Genomic DNA, 13,716 nt, shown 5'->3' on the forward strand with positions numbered 1-13,716 from the left:
TTTGGGGTCAGGAAGAATTTTTTTTCTCTGGGTCAGATTGGCAGAGATACTGGGTTTTGTACTGCAGGCAAGTCAAGCAGGTGGATACAGGGCAATTAGGCATGGTTCAATACAAGTACAAGTGAGTCTAGCAACAAGCAGCTCATGATACTTACCACACTGATTTCACATAAAGAGCCATCACCAGGCTCTTTGACTTGTCCTACTACCACAAAGGCTCCAGGGCTTAGCCTACAAAATGGTGAGCATGTAAACTGCTATAGAGAATTCATTATGGCAACCACTCCAAAACAATAAAGTAGAATCATCCTGCTAGGACTGTGGAACCTAATGCTGCAGACAAAGGGAAAGGATGTGGCCATTAGGTGCCTGAAACAAAGTGCTTAGGATAAAGCAAACAAATATAGCCATAGACTGTGCAGATTAGTTAACAGTAGCTAAAACGCTACCTTTCTATTTAATCACCACCTTAGTAGTAGTAAACAAATCTGGTTAAAAATGTAGTATAAAGTAGTGTAATAAAAATATGGCAGCAGAAAAGGTTCAATAAATTGAACAAGGCACAATTGTTCTGTTTTCAGAAAATGTGCAAGTCTTCTGAGATAAGGCAAAATAGGTCTGACAAGACAGTTTAAATTAACCATGGGGTTAGATGCGTCACGGGATGAGGAGGTTTTGTCCATGTGGAACTGGCCCAGCAGCTGCAAAGACAATCCAACTCCAGGACCTGCTTGAGAAGCCAGTCTTGCCTTTCAGTGGAGCTGTGCGTCTAGATCATATTTCTCACAGAACTTGTCTGTGAATGGAATACATGTGAGGAACTCGCACCATTCACACTTGATCGGATAGAAATAGAACAGAATCACGAGTCCTGAGAAGAGTCCAATGAAGATGAGCTGGAACACTATAATCTGGCATCGCTTCCGATATAAATCAAATTTCCCAAAGCTAATGTAGGGCAGGAAGGCAAAGGACAAGAAGAGGCCACTGATGAATCCTGAAATGTGAGCAAAGTTATCAATCCAAGGCAGGAGGCCAAAGGCAAAGAGGAAGAGCACCACAGCCAACAGCTTGAAGAAGGCCCTCCATGGCCTTGCCAGGATCTGCCAGCTCTGGAAGAGTTCCACAAAGAGACAGGCCAGGATTCCAAACTGGGATCCTGCGGGGCCCACCTGCAGGAGGAGGATGACACAGGTTACAGAGCCAAACCAACCCAGCTATTGATTACTCCTGCCGGGTCTCAGCTTCTCAGAGGTGTCTCTCTTGCTATCAGCCACTGGAATGCTCCATGTCAGTGACTCTGAGGAGCTGCCTCATTCTGAGTCAACAGCTAGCAGGGGAGCCATTTTCTACAGGGTGGGGATATCTGCATCAGGCCTTCTGCCAGTTTGATTCAGCCTTCACTCCTTGTAGGGTAGCATTCAAGCAACAAGCATGCTATACAGCCCAAGCTAGATACCAGTATCCAGGGGTAAGGAATACAAGGTATCCTCTAGGCCAGTGATACTCAAGCCTCAGTGGTTCAGGAGCCAAAGTAGCTATCAACATTACCCAAAAGAGCCACAGTAGTGTGAATTCATTGTTTCATTTATTATAGTGCTATATATTCTCACAGCAGAATGACTGACCAAGTATATTAACTATAGTTGGTTAATAATATAGTAAAACATCCTGATTGTGTGATTTTAATTTTTAATCAATCTAAGTTATTAACCAGTGTTTTAATGTCATGTGCTGCAAAGAAGCCTCAGGAGACATATTAAAGAAACACTTACTGCTCGCGAGCCTCAGTCTGAGTATCACTGCTCTAGGCTCTACCATTCTTCTAAAGTGCATCAGGACATCAGCTGGGAGCATGAGAGGACTTTGGCGGCTGGATACAGTAGGGTCTTGGAGGATGGGAGCAGGGAGGCAGGGTGAAGGTGTGAGAGATGGAGGAAGGTGTGGGAGTAATATCGTATGTGCTTCTCCTGCCATGACAGTCTGTTTTAGTTGTTTGCCCCTTTTTCCCTGCCATGGGAACACTCAGCCTTTTAAGATCAGGGTCTACCCATAGCCAGCAGCCTAAAGGCAGTGACCATTTGTGGAAGAGTGCAGGCATATTGCTCCTACCTGCAGTACAAACATGCTCAAGATCATTTTCAGGGGTAAAGAGAGGGCCATGCCTGGCTGGGGAGGCCTGGTGGAAGTAGCAACTCCCATTGCTGGGATTCTGTTTAAAGCCAGTTCTACACTACAGACCCGAATCAGTCTAACTACGTCACTCAAGGGTATGAAAAATCCACAGCCCTGAGGACCTAGTTATACTGACCTAACCCCCAGTGTAGACAGCGCTGTGTCACCAGGAGATTCTCCCACCAACAAAGCTACTGCCTCTCAGGGAGATGGAGAAGCTCTCCCATCCGCTCAGGAGTATCTTCATTTAAGCACTACAGCAGTGGTGCAACGGCTCTTGGACATTAGCTATGGAGCTCTCCGGTCTGTCAGGGGCCTGAGCCCCTGCACTAGGCTAACTCAAGATGGGCCCCCATCATGCTGGGCCATCTCACTGCCTCCTCCGGACTGTGGACAGGGCCTGGCCTCACTCCTGTTTCTCAGAGCCATGTCCTGAAAGGGCAAGACCCTCAGAGGGTCCAGAGCCCTCTGGGGATTTTACTGCTCAGCAACAGTAGCGCTGCCCTCTGCCTCACAGGCCAGGTAGATGCAGAGATGGCCCATGACAAAAGTGGCAGTGGAGGCTGAAGTGCCAGGAGCTGTCATCCCGCTCTTTATCCAAGTGGTGTCCACAAAGGAGGAGTTGGGCCAGTCTGGGCTGTGCCTACAATAGGTAACTGGAGGTGGGTGTGTTAGGACTGGGTGACATAGGATTCAGTGCTCCCAGCAGGTAACTGGGCCTGCTCGCCTGCCAGAGACCTACCTCCGCTCTGTAGGGCAGGAATATTGCACTGGCCAGATTCCCAGTGATGCCGCTGAGCAGGTAGATGATGGATATGCGATGCCAGCCTGCCAGCTTTTCCAGGTCTCGCAGGATGGTCATCTGGAAACAGACTGAAACCAGGCAATGCAGGATCCTACCAAATCAGGAGAACACCAGAGCTGAGGCAGCAGCTACTAAGATCCTGTGCAATCCCTGCCCCAGGCTCACCCATGGCCTCTGGCCTGCCTCCCACATGCACTTCAGTCCATGGCCTCAGCGAGCACCTGGGCCAAGAACATGAAATATTTGTAACTTATTTGAGGTGCAGAGGAGACTGGCTCCCTGCTGAGCACTGCCTGTAACACACCCAAGCAGGGATAACCACTTCCCACCCCTTGCAGGGAACCAATGAGCACCATGCCCAGGTATCCCACACACACCAACACTCCACCCTTGCCATGACAGTGGCAGACACTGGTTTGTTTTTGCAGTGAGACTTACCCAGCGTGGAGGAAGAGGGAGAGCCAGAGGCGATAGAACTGGTCAGGAATCTCTGGGTTTAGGAAGGGCAGGAGGCCACAGACATCATCCATGCAGTGCACCTAACAGAGAGCAAGATCAACTGGAAGCCCGGAGGGTCTATGTCAGGCTAGAGTATGCTGCCCCCTCCTGCCACACAAAGGTATTGCTCTGCCTGTCTCATTGTAATGTGCCTAGTGCCACAGAATCTAGGCACTTCTGCACCTGCATCGCATGGACTGGCCCAGTGTAGCTGCGTGACTGCCTCCTACAGGAAGATATGCATCTTCCCCCTGCTCACATTGGATGGGGAGCCCACTCACCTGACTTCCTGTCAGTAGGGGAGCCTCCATATGGGTACTGGTGCTCTGCGCACCTGCCCTAAGTTACTCCCTGCAACTCTCCAGTTACCCTCCTCCGCCCACAGAGCAGGGAAGTCATAGTCTCCCCTCTTCATGGAGAGGAAGCAAAAAGACCACAGAGCACATCATGAGCAGAACTAGAATCAGGGTTCTGGTACCTCACTTCCCACCTCCCCCCCGCACTCATTCCTGAATCCCTGCAGGGCTGGGGGGCTGCCCGCAGCACAAATCCTGCACTTGTCTCCAGAGAGGGAAGAGTTGCCTTTTCTAACCTGTTTGTGGCTCAGAGCCGGGCCTGACCACCCACCCCCATTTGATTAAAGGCAGGAGAGCTCTGCGGGCAGTGCCACCTCACATGGGGCCCGCTGTGGGGCACAGCAAGGGGCTCCCAAGCGAAGGGAAGGAAAGCTGCAAAATCTTGCCCAAATCTCACCACGCCACTTGGAGGAGACGGGGGAGAGGGAAAGAGAAGAGAGTGGCCACGAGAACCTGCTCTGCAGCCTTGGCCGTACCTGGGAGCAGAGCGTTGCCTCCTCATGGAAATAGCCTCGCATGAAATCACAATACTCTCGGGATGTTATTTCACACCTGGGGAGGGAAACAGCAAGATTAATTTGTGCTGTGAAAGCACCTGCTGCCCTCTTGGAGCCAGTCATGCTCTGCAGGCCTCAGACCCCCCTCATACCCTGAGTCCAGGCCCCAAAGTTGGCATCACACTGTACAGGATTCAGAGATTCAGATTCAGAGCACTGCTGTAGCCTCTCCCTGCCAGGGGCATTTGTGCCATCCTTTCTGCTGCCATTGTGTGTGGTGATGTCCCCATTAGAGCCAGGGAACCACTCTGAACAATCCACCCAGCAAACGGAGCTGTCGCCAATATCCTCCCAAAATGCATCCTGAGTCACCTTTGGCACCTCAGTAAATCCCGGCTCAAAGTCACCTCCGTATCTCACCCAGCAAGGGGTCACTGCCCAACAGCCTAATGCCCTGGGTAGCCCTGAAGAATCACAGGAGCTGGCTTGTGCTGCCCTTCCCCTTTCTGTCTAGGACCCTTGCCTGTAAACCCTTTTGGTGCAGAGACCAGGTCTTCCCTTCTTTCTGGGAGGTGCTCATCATGCTTCAGGGCACTCTTGGGCTTGGTGTACCCTGAACATCAGCCTCCAGTCCAGCTGCACAGCTCTAGCATAGACACAATTTACACTTGTGCAAATCCCATCAAATGTGTGAATCATGTCTACATTAGTAGTAGTACTACTACACCAACAGCTATGCAGCGCGTGTAGACAGGGCTGTACAAGAAAGCATTGATGTCTATTGAGATTTTGTTCCATGAGTCAGACTGGAAACAAGAACTAAGGATCTCCCTGAAGGAATAACCAACCTAGTCCATTGATTTCCTAGATAAAGGAGTGGCAGACTCTGAGTCTGCCACAATCTTGAGGGTCTCTAAATCTAATTACTACAGCATCCATTGCAGGACTTTCTTACACTGTGAGAAACTTGAGGCAGGGACTGTGTCTGCCTCTATATGTGTACAGTGCCTAACACACGGATCCTGATCAGTTCTCTGGGCACCACCACCATGTGATTATGCTGGAAGGTGCTAATGGCTGCCAACAAATTGGTCTATAGAAAATCACAGAAGGAGCAATTAAATACCCCTTTATGTAGTGATAACAGTAGTAGTGGAAACAGTAAGAAGCTACAGCCCGAGGACACCATTAAGCAATGTGGTCTCAGGGTTTCCCTAGCAGTGATTGCAAATACAGGGGCTGAGGGATTGATTGGTTGCAGCTGTGTGCACGTGCGCAAAAGGAGAAAGCCAGAAAAACTAGTGTAGCCCTGAAAGAGATCACAGACAGCTTCTTAGGGCACAGGACTCACTGGAGAGGCAGACTTTCAAGTTGTGAGCAAGGAACTTTTGTTATTTGTTCCTCCTATGTTCCAGGCAGCAGGACTCTGTGCCTATTCTTTGTAAATAAACAGGATCGCACGAAAGAAATACTTGACTCTTATAATCAATTTCCCCTCCTAATGGAACAACCCCACAAGACCCCAATTATTGGCTATCCATATTGGCCAAAGAGGCACCTGTATAAAGAGCAAGAAGTTCCTCTTGCTGAAAGCCAGCCAGACCACCACATGCATGGTTTGCAGCACTGACTGATTCCCTGTCCATTATTATCTAACCCCTACTGACAGCTCCTCGACCAGCCTGAGGATCTGGCCAGTGAGGGTATCTGGGACTGTAGCAGTTGCTAATCATTCCTCCTGCCAGGAAGGACAGGCACCCGGACTGACTGTGACTCTGTCATTCATATGAGCCAATCCCAGGAGCATGTCTCCCCTCCTACTTAAGAGACCCCCAGCACAGGGCTCTCCCCCTCCATCACTGTAACCTGCCCCTCTCTGGTCTGCCTGCTTCTCCCTGCTCCCCCCATTCCTCCAAAATGCCTTCCCTGTCCCCCTGGCCACATCAGCACCCATTGCTTACCACATCAAATTCAAGCACCCAGCCCTCACTATAGAACCTGCTATCTCTGCTCTTTTTCCTCAACTCCCCTCCCAACACAGTCTCCTTTCTGCTCCTCATACACTCTGCTTTGTACATTGGCTCGTGCTGCTCCTGTGTCTGGCACGGTCTCCCTAACATCACTTCCAAGTGCCTTCCATCCTCCATCAGATCCCTCCATAACTTTTCATGCTCCAGGAGCTCTCCCTCCCATCTCACTGTAATCCCCACAGCTTCCTCCACTCAGCCACTGCCAGTGTCTAGCTTTGGCCTGTCAGCTCCCCAGGGCCAGGGACACACCTTCGCCTGTGTGTACAAAGACCATCTCCATTTCCAGCATGACAAAATGCGAGGCCCATTCAGTCTACACTGCACTCAGCAGGGGATGGTAGGCTGCTGGACCATCCCAAAGCACTACCAGAGATCATCAGATGGGCAGGGAAAACATTTATTCCCCTCAATGAGGAACAAACGTGAGCGCTCCAGATCTGAAAAACAGGACAGTCCATTCATAGTGCTCTGCAGTGTCAAAAAGGTGGCTCAGCAACCAGTGCTCTAGACCCTTGCACACATTCTGTGCTGGCCAGAAGCTGCTGCCAGGGGTGGGAAATGCACAGGGTGAGAGGGGCTACGAAGCATGCTGTCCCCTGGCCCTCTCTGCTGGAGCCTCTGGCTTCTACCTTCCTGCTCCTCACTCTGCACAGGGCAGGGCCTGGCTCTCTAGATGCACAAGCCTGAGTTGGTTCCATTTCTGTCTGATTTCCCTTTCACAGTAGTGTCCTGGGCCGCACATAGCTAGGGAGACACGACCCTCTGTGGAGAAGGACAAGCCCCCCGTATCCACATGCAAATCACACAAAGCCTCTGCAAATGCACTGCATTCCTCATCCTATTTGCAGCCCTCTGCAGATGGGCAGGTGGCCTCCATTACCTTCCTTTGGTCCCAATACAGCAGGGCCGGCCTGTGATCACGCAGTCCATATGAAGGTGGTTGGTATAATTCCCGGCGCTGTTTTTGGTGCAGATCTAGATAACAATAACAAATGGAATGAGATGGATATGGAAACTTTTCCGCCACCTGCCATGTGGGGAGGGTGCTGTGGCGGTACTCTGAGCCACCTGTGACCAGGTTCCGGGAGGGGATGGGGCTGGTGCTGTGGCCACGTTCTACCTCCATCTGATTGCAACAGAACAACCTGATCATACATAGCTTTTTAGCTGCCAGTTGGGTGGCCCAGCCAGCCCCCTCCCCAAGATGGGCTCCACAAGCACAGGAGCAAAATCCTAGCAGCTCATGCAGGCTCCTCCCAGTTAAAACAGTTCCCTTGGCTTCTGACTGGGAGAAGCAGCCTTAACAGTCAGCCCTCAGCAGGCTGGCCTAGTGCGGTGAATGCGGGCCTGTCTATCCTGGCCTGGCTGCTTTTCCCCTCCCAAATACCACAGTCAGATCAAAGGTTCAAGATCTCAGCCGACTGGAGTCATTGTTCAAAGACCCAAAGGCCTGGCCGAGATAGGCTCGGGGCTCCCCCACACTAGTGGTAGCTGTGGGCCAAGTCAGCCCCCAAAGCAGCTTGGGCCCCGCAGAACCCTTGCCCAACTCTTACCTTTCTGTGTGTCCCGGCTCTCTGCAAGAGGAAGCATCTCCTGGGGCTACCCCGATCCTTCACCCTCCCCCTGCACACAGCACAGATTTCTGTCTGGGGGCCTGGAATTCCCACTAACTGGCCAGTAGAGGATGTGCAAAGCATCTTTATGGTGATGAGGTGAATGACATGGGGCTGAGCCCATCTCCAGCGCCTCTGTTCCTTGGGCAGCTGTGAGGCTAGTGTGCTTGGCACTATCTGTGCCAACCCTGGCCTGCAACTCCTTGCCCCCCACCGTGATTCTAGCAATGCTCACCGGCCACTTGGTGATGTCATCAGGCCATTCATGGGGATCCATGGATGCTGGCTGCTCACAAACCCTGAGGCAACAAAATCCAACAGATCAGCTGGACAAACCAGACAGCAGCAGACAGGCGCAGGCCGGGGAGGAGAACCCCCACTGCCAGGAGCTACAGCACCATGCTGCTGCTGCAATCCCCAGGGCTTCCTCCAAGCTCGTGTAATGTCTGTAGGGCTGAGGACAGGTTAAGCTGAGTCAGGGATTGCTCAAGGTCAGATTGTCCAAGCTGCCATTGGCAGTGTTGTGCCACAGGAACCGAGGCCTCCATACTGAGAGCACTTGTCATGGTGCTGTGATGCTGACTGAACTGCAGTCGCTTGAAGGGGAACACCTCGACTTCCTGGTGCATTAGCTGATTCTACCAGCATCTGGGCCACTTGCTGAGCAGCGACCTGGCTGGCAAGCTACCTTACAGAGCACCCCAACTCTGCCCTGTCTGCCAGCTCTCAGACTCCTCTCCACGCAGGGCCAGCCCCACACCCAGCTACCAGCAATCCCCCAATGTACATTTCCCCCCTGCACAGGGAGTCCCAGGGAGATTCTCAGGAGTCTGCATGCTCCAGGGAAATACATGGCTCCAACAGAGGGCAGGGTGGATCCACAGGAGGGGAAGCAACAGGCCAGCCGGGGTGGCTCCCGTGGATTGTGGACTTCTGTGGTATTTGCCACAGTCACAGAGCTGCATACAGGTGGGGCCTGTGCTGCCAGCCCAGCAGGAAGCAGCTAGGAAGGCAGGGAGATTGCAGAGTGGGGAGCAGGGGATGGCATGCAGGGCAGGGCAGGTGCAGTGCGGGATGGGATGGCTCAAGCAGGGTGAATTCCAGCAGTTCTGAGCCAGGCACAGAGGAGCTCCCTGCCTGGATGCTGCTGGGGGCTCAGGGAGAACATCAACACAGGCTACAGGCAAAAAGAAAAGGAGTACTTGTGGCACCTTAGAGACTAACAAATTTATTTGAGCGTAAGTTTTTGTGAGCTACAGCTCACTTCATCGGATGCATTCAGGCTACAGGCAGACAGCAATGCCCATGGGGAGGGGGAGCAGAAATTAGACCAAGTATCCAATTGGTCTCTGAGCAGCACCACCCTTCCCCACAGTGTCCACACTGTGCCCCGTTCCCTGCCCCCCTGCCCAGTGACACTCCACACCCCCTTCCCCACCTCTACCCAGTGACACCCTGTGCCCGCTTCCTCTACCCAGTGACACTGTGCCCCCACCCATGTCCAGCACAGTTTGCCCCATGGTATATGAATGCATCAGAACCTCTCTCAGCTCCCATATTGGAGTAAGAATCTAATCATGCTCCTTCCTCCAGTCAAGGCCCAGAGCAGTCTCCTTCCCCAGCTGTGGATCCACTCCCCTTGCCTGGCCCATTCTCCAAACAGCCTCTACTTCCTTAAGAAGCCCCAGGATAATGAGCAGTCCCACCCCACTCCGCGCCATGACTCCTCTGACTTGTTGCGCAGACACGCCAGCCCCTGACACGCACCAGGCGGAGAGAGGCTGAATTAGCCCTGAGCCAGGCAGTGCCTACCTAGGATCCTGGTGACAAACAGATCCAAACGGTCTCCTGCCTCCTGCCAGTGTTGGCGTGCTGGGATGGTGGGGCCATTTCACCCACACGGCCAGGGTGGACTGTGCAGGAGAGAGCAGAGAAGGCACGACTGAGCGCCACAGGGCCCAGGAGCTCTCCGAGGCAGAGGCATTTGCAGGGACAATCTGGGGGTGGGGTCACAGTGACTGAGCTGGGGAATCAGAATGAGATGGGCTCACACATGCTGAGTACAGAGACTTTTGGCAACCGGCCTACAAACTTAGCCTGATTGTGAGCTCAGCTGAGAAAAGTGAGGGAAAGTTTACGAACTCTTCTGATAAGCAACAATAACAAATGGCGAGGGGGAAAGATATGAAAGGGAGGGATGCGGACCGAATTAGTCCAAACAAAGAGGCCTATTAATATAACTCAAGGACTGTGTTAAGTTCATGTTTGTTAAACAAGAGAAGTGCGAGATCAGAAATCAATGGACCAAAATTGGTATGAAAGAAATTAGGTCTAATTGTTGAACAAAATAATGACGTGACAGGCTATTTCTCCCACCACTCCCTTTTGGGGGTCCTTAAAAAAAAAAAAACACTTCAGGGGGAAAAATCAAGAAACTGACAATGGCTGAGTGGGAGATGGGTGGACCAGATGGAGTAAGCTTTACTATTATGGCTGCCACCCTCACCATTCTGGGACCCCGGGATGCACCAGGACACAGTTGGGCCTTTGTCATCCTGATCCTGAGAGATGCCCTGACCAGACTGAGCCAGAGGGACCCAGCTGACATCATCACCTCCACGGGCTTCAGTTAAATCCCAGATGCCTCCTGGGATGTCAGACTGTACACACACCTCTTGTGTCTCTCTTTCCTTCCCCACCTTACTTCTTCCCTTTCCTATCTGTCTTCTTTTCCCTTCTGTCTAACCAGAGTCTGGCTTAGCAGCCAAGATTGTATATTTTGTAACACTGCTATAAGCCTGTGACCAAAAAGGCATTTAAAAGCAACACCCTGAACATGATGCTGGTACGAGTTAGCCAGGTCTCAGCATGGCTGATCAGACCGTGCGCTGCACCTGTGTTTCTGCAGTAGCAAAGCAGCACCAGTGCCAGAAGCTGCAGTTTCTGTCTTTGCTCTCCCCTTTGTGTGTGTTTGTCTTGTGTTGTCTTCCGGGAAAGGGGATCAGACTTTCAAACAACAGCTTGAGCCCAGCTCAACTGACTTCTCTATTCCCCAAAAGGACAGCTATTACCTGCTTTGATACTATTTCAGGGACTCTCAAACAAGGTTTTTTTTTCCCTCCTAAAAACTCTTCCTAGCTAGAGGAAAAGGGAACAACAGAGGTTGTTAAAATTACATTTCAAATGTTTTAAAGTGTTTCCTCTTTTCTGAATCTTAATAAGGTCACAGGATGTGTAGTGGTGTGTTTGCCATGGTATTAAGCAGGCGGAAGTCTGTGTCCCCCAAACCCTGAACGTTGTCAAACACTGTTAATGGGCAGTGTCTGGCTCATGTTAACACCTTTGACTATTTGGGCCCATTTATTCCATCTAAATGAATACGAGACCCAGGTAGGTGGGAGGCTGCAGAGGTCCACACCAACTGGGAAGGGAAGCTGGAGGTGTCACAGCTGCCAGACAGGCAGAGAGACTGGCCTAGGCGTCCCATCTGCAGGCGTGATGATGAGCAGTGAGGGAGGAGAGGTGTGCAGGGCTGTGAGTGGGTTGCAGTGGGGGCACTCACAGAGCATTCCTCCTCCGAGGTCTGCACACAGCCCGACTTGTCATTGCGCACGCAGCAGGCCGAATGCTTCTCCTTCTCTCGCGTGGCACTGATGAAGTTATGCACCTGCTGGTCCTGCCTCATGCATGGTGAGAACTTCGCCCCCAAGTGGATCAGGGCCTCCTGGAAAGAGACAGGGCTAGGAGCTCAGCTGAGGGTCAAGCAGGGGCCAAGGGGGCAGGGAGGGCTCCAGGGGAGGAGGGAAGGAAGAGGCTTGGCAGCAAGGGGTCCAGGAGAAAAGGGAGGTAGGGGGAGGCTGGGCAGCAGCTGCCTCTGGCAAGTCAAGGCAGGCGGGGATGAAGCGGGAGGGCAAGGGGCTAGGCACAACTAGCAATATTCACACATAAAACATGATCCCAAACAGGTGCTGTCAGCCACCCCAAACAACAAGGATCATCTTCATCCTGTGCAAGGTCCCCCTCATGCTGGTGCCAGTGGAGGGGAAAACACCAGTTAGGGCAGCCACCCCTGTTGCACTGACCCCTACAGGACTTGATATGTCCCAGCTTGTGCCCCACAGAGGCAGAGCCTGATCTTCAGCAGGGCATTCCCCTGGCCAGACAGCAGAGGGCAGACCCCACTGGAGACACACCACATGCTTCCCTCAGCAGGGAATGAACCCATTTTACAGGGGCACCCAGCGCAGGTAATGCCACTCTGATGGGACCCTGAAAAGCTTGGCTGGGCCAGGCCGCAAGCCCACTAGGAAGCATATCAGAGCACAAATCGCCAGTCATGGGACCTGAGTGTCACTGACAGCCCTGGCTGGTCAGGCCCTTGCACCAGGCTCACCGCTCTATGCAGAAACAGCAGAGCTGCCGAACCCCTCAGATGAAGGTGCGGGTGCACTATCTGCCCCAGTGCCAGGGACCCAACCCGAGCTGGTGGGACTCACCGAGCTGGGGCCAATCCAGAAGTTTTCTTGTTGAACATATTTGACGTTTTCATAAATGCCCCTGTTCATCAGGACCTGCAAGACAAGAAAGCAGCAGCCTCCTCTGAACCACATGGCCAGTAGGGGCACCACAGGGCACAGGAGCAATGGTAAAAAGGGGCACTAATTGGGAAGGAGCAGTGGAAACCTGCAACGCCTGGGGTAGTGGAAGCCCTATAACAGGTCATCAGGCTCAGGTTTCTTTTAATCCAGAGCTCTCCAAACGGACCCCTGGACCGGAAGGGAGCGGTGTGTGCATGGCTGGCCTTGGCCTCTCAGTTGATCTCCAGAGCCTCAGCTTTTATTAATAGACCCCTTCATCTCCAACTGTTCTGGTTGTGAGAAAAAACCTGGAAAACATGCCCCAAGTGTGATGGATGCAGCAATGTTTGCCGGAAGTGAACCCAGAGCGGTGTCCTGCCCCGTTTGTTTCACTGGTGTGGACTCAGATGCCTGGGATGCTGCTCTAAATGTCACCCTTGGAAACTGCTGCACTGCACATCAAAGCACACAGCAAAGAAGAGGAAGGATCATACTACGACTGTCTACAAGTGTCTATTGTAGGTGTCTAGTCACCTACAAAGGTGAGGGAACGGAGGGTTGCATGGGCCCTTGTCAACACATGGCCGGCTACAGGAGGTGGGTGGAGATATATTTTCTTGAAGCGGGGCTCAGCTTCCCAAAATTTAACACCCCATTTTCACCCTTTGGGAGGAGCAGGATCATGGGACAGGATGGAATGCTGCAGCCGCTAACAGGTGGGTTGAGATTTGTTTGGATTTTAAGGGAAATCCTGTCTCTGTGTCACTAAAAATAAATGTTTCCCTGCTGTGAACACCCTTCTGGGCTCAAGTCAGGAGAGGAGAGCACTGTTAGATGTTAACTGGTGCCAGAGGAGGCACAAACTGGAGGGGACGTGTGGGATCCTGTGCAAGCGAACTAGTACAAGCACTTCAACACAGCCTGCAAATCTAGCCCTTAATACCTCATGACATTGTAAGGTGTTATCCCCGGAGTCCTGGCTGAATTCCAGCTCTGCCCCAGTCTCCAGCCTAAGATTCTACTCAGACACCTTCCTTCTAACTCGTGCTGCGGGGGCCAATGGGCCGCCAGGACCCTGCTCCTCAGGCTGAACAGTGCCACGTTGCTGCTATCTGACAGATGCAGATATTACCAGCCCTGATGGGCTTGTCTCCCATCACTCAGT

General features: G+C 52.2%; 1 protein-coding gene across 1 annotated transcript in view; it reads right to left on the bottom strand.

Moving 5' to 3' along the window:
• Positions 1-415: 415 nt before the first annotated feature.
• The window catches only part of RHBDF1 (rhomboid 5 homolog 1), a 103,421-nt gene continuing 90,120 nt past the window's right edge, over positions 416-13,716 (bottom strand). The window contains exons 10-18 of the mRNA XM_038417950.2: positions 12,471-12,545; positions 11,537-11,698; positions 9,787-9,887; positions 8,210-8,273; positions 7,242-7,336; positions 4,311-4,386; positions 3,419-3,519; positions 2,918-3,071; positions 416-1,172 (exon numbers count right to left, since the gene is read on the bottom strand). Coding sequence (XP_038273878.1) covers positions 753-1,172; positions 2,918-3,071; positions 3,419-3,519; positions 4,311-4,386; positions 7,242-7,336; positions 8,210-8,273; positions 9,787-9,887; positions 11,537-11,698; positions 12,471-12,545 — 1,248 coding nt within the window. The 3' untranslated portion in view covers positions 416-752. The remainder of the gene's footprint in view (positions 1,173-2,917; positions 3,072-3,418; positions 3,520-4,310; positions 4,387-7,241; positions 7,337-8,209; positions 8,274-9,786; positions 9,888-11,536; positions 11,699-12,470; positions 12,546-13,716) is intronic.

Source organism: Dermochelys coriacea, chromosome 10 (assembly GCF_009764565.3).
Source record: "Dermochelys coriacea isolate rDerCor1 chromosome 10, rDerCor1.pri.v4, whole genome shotgun sequence".
Lineage (NCBI taxonomy): Eukaryota > Metazoa > Chordata > Testudines > Dermochelyidae > Dermochelys > Dermochelys coriacea.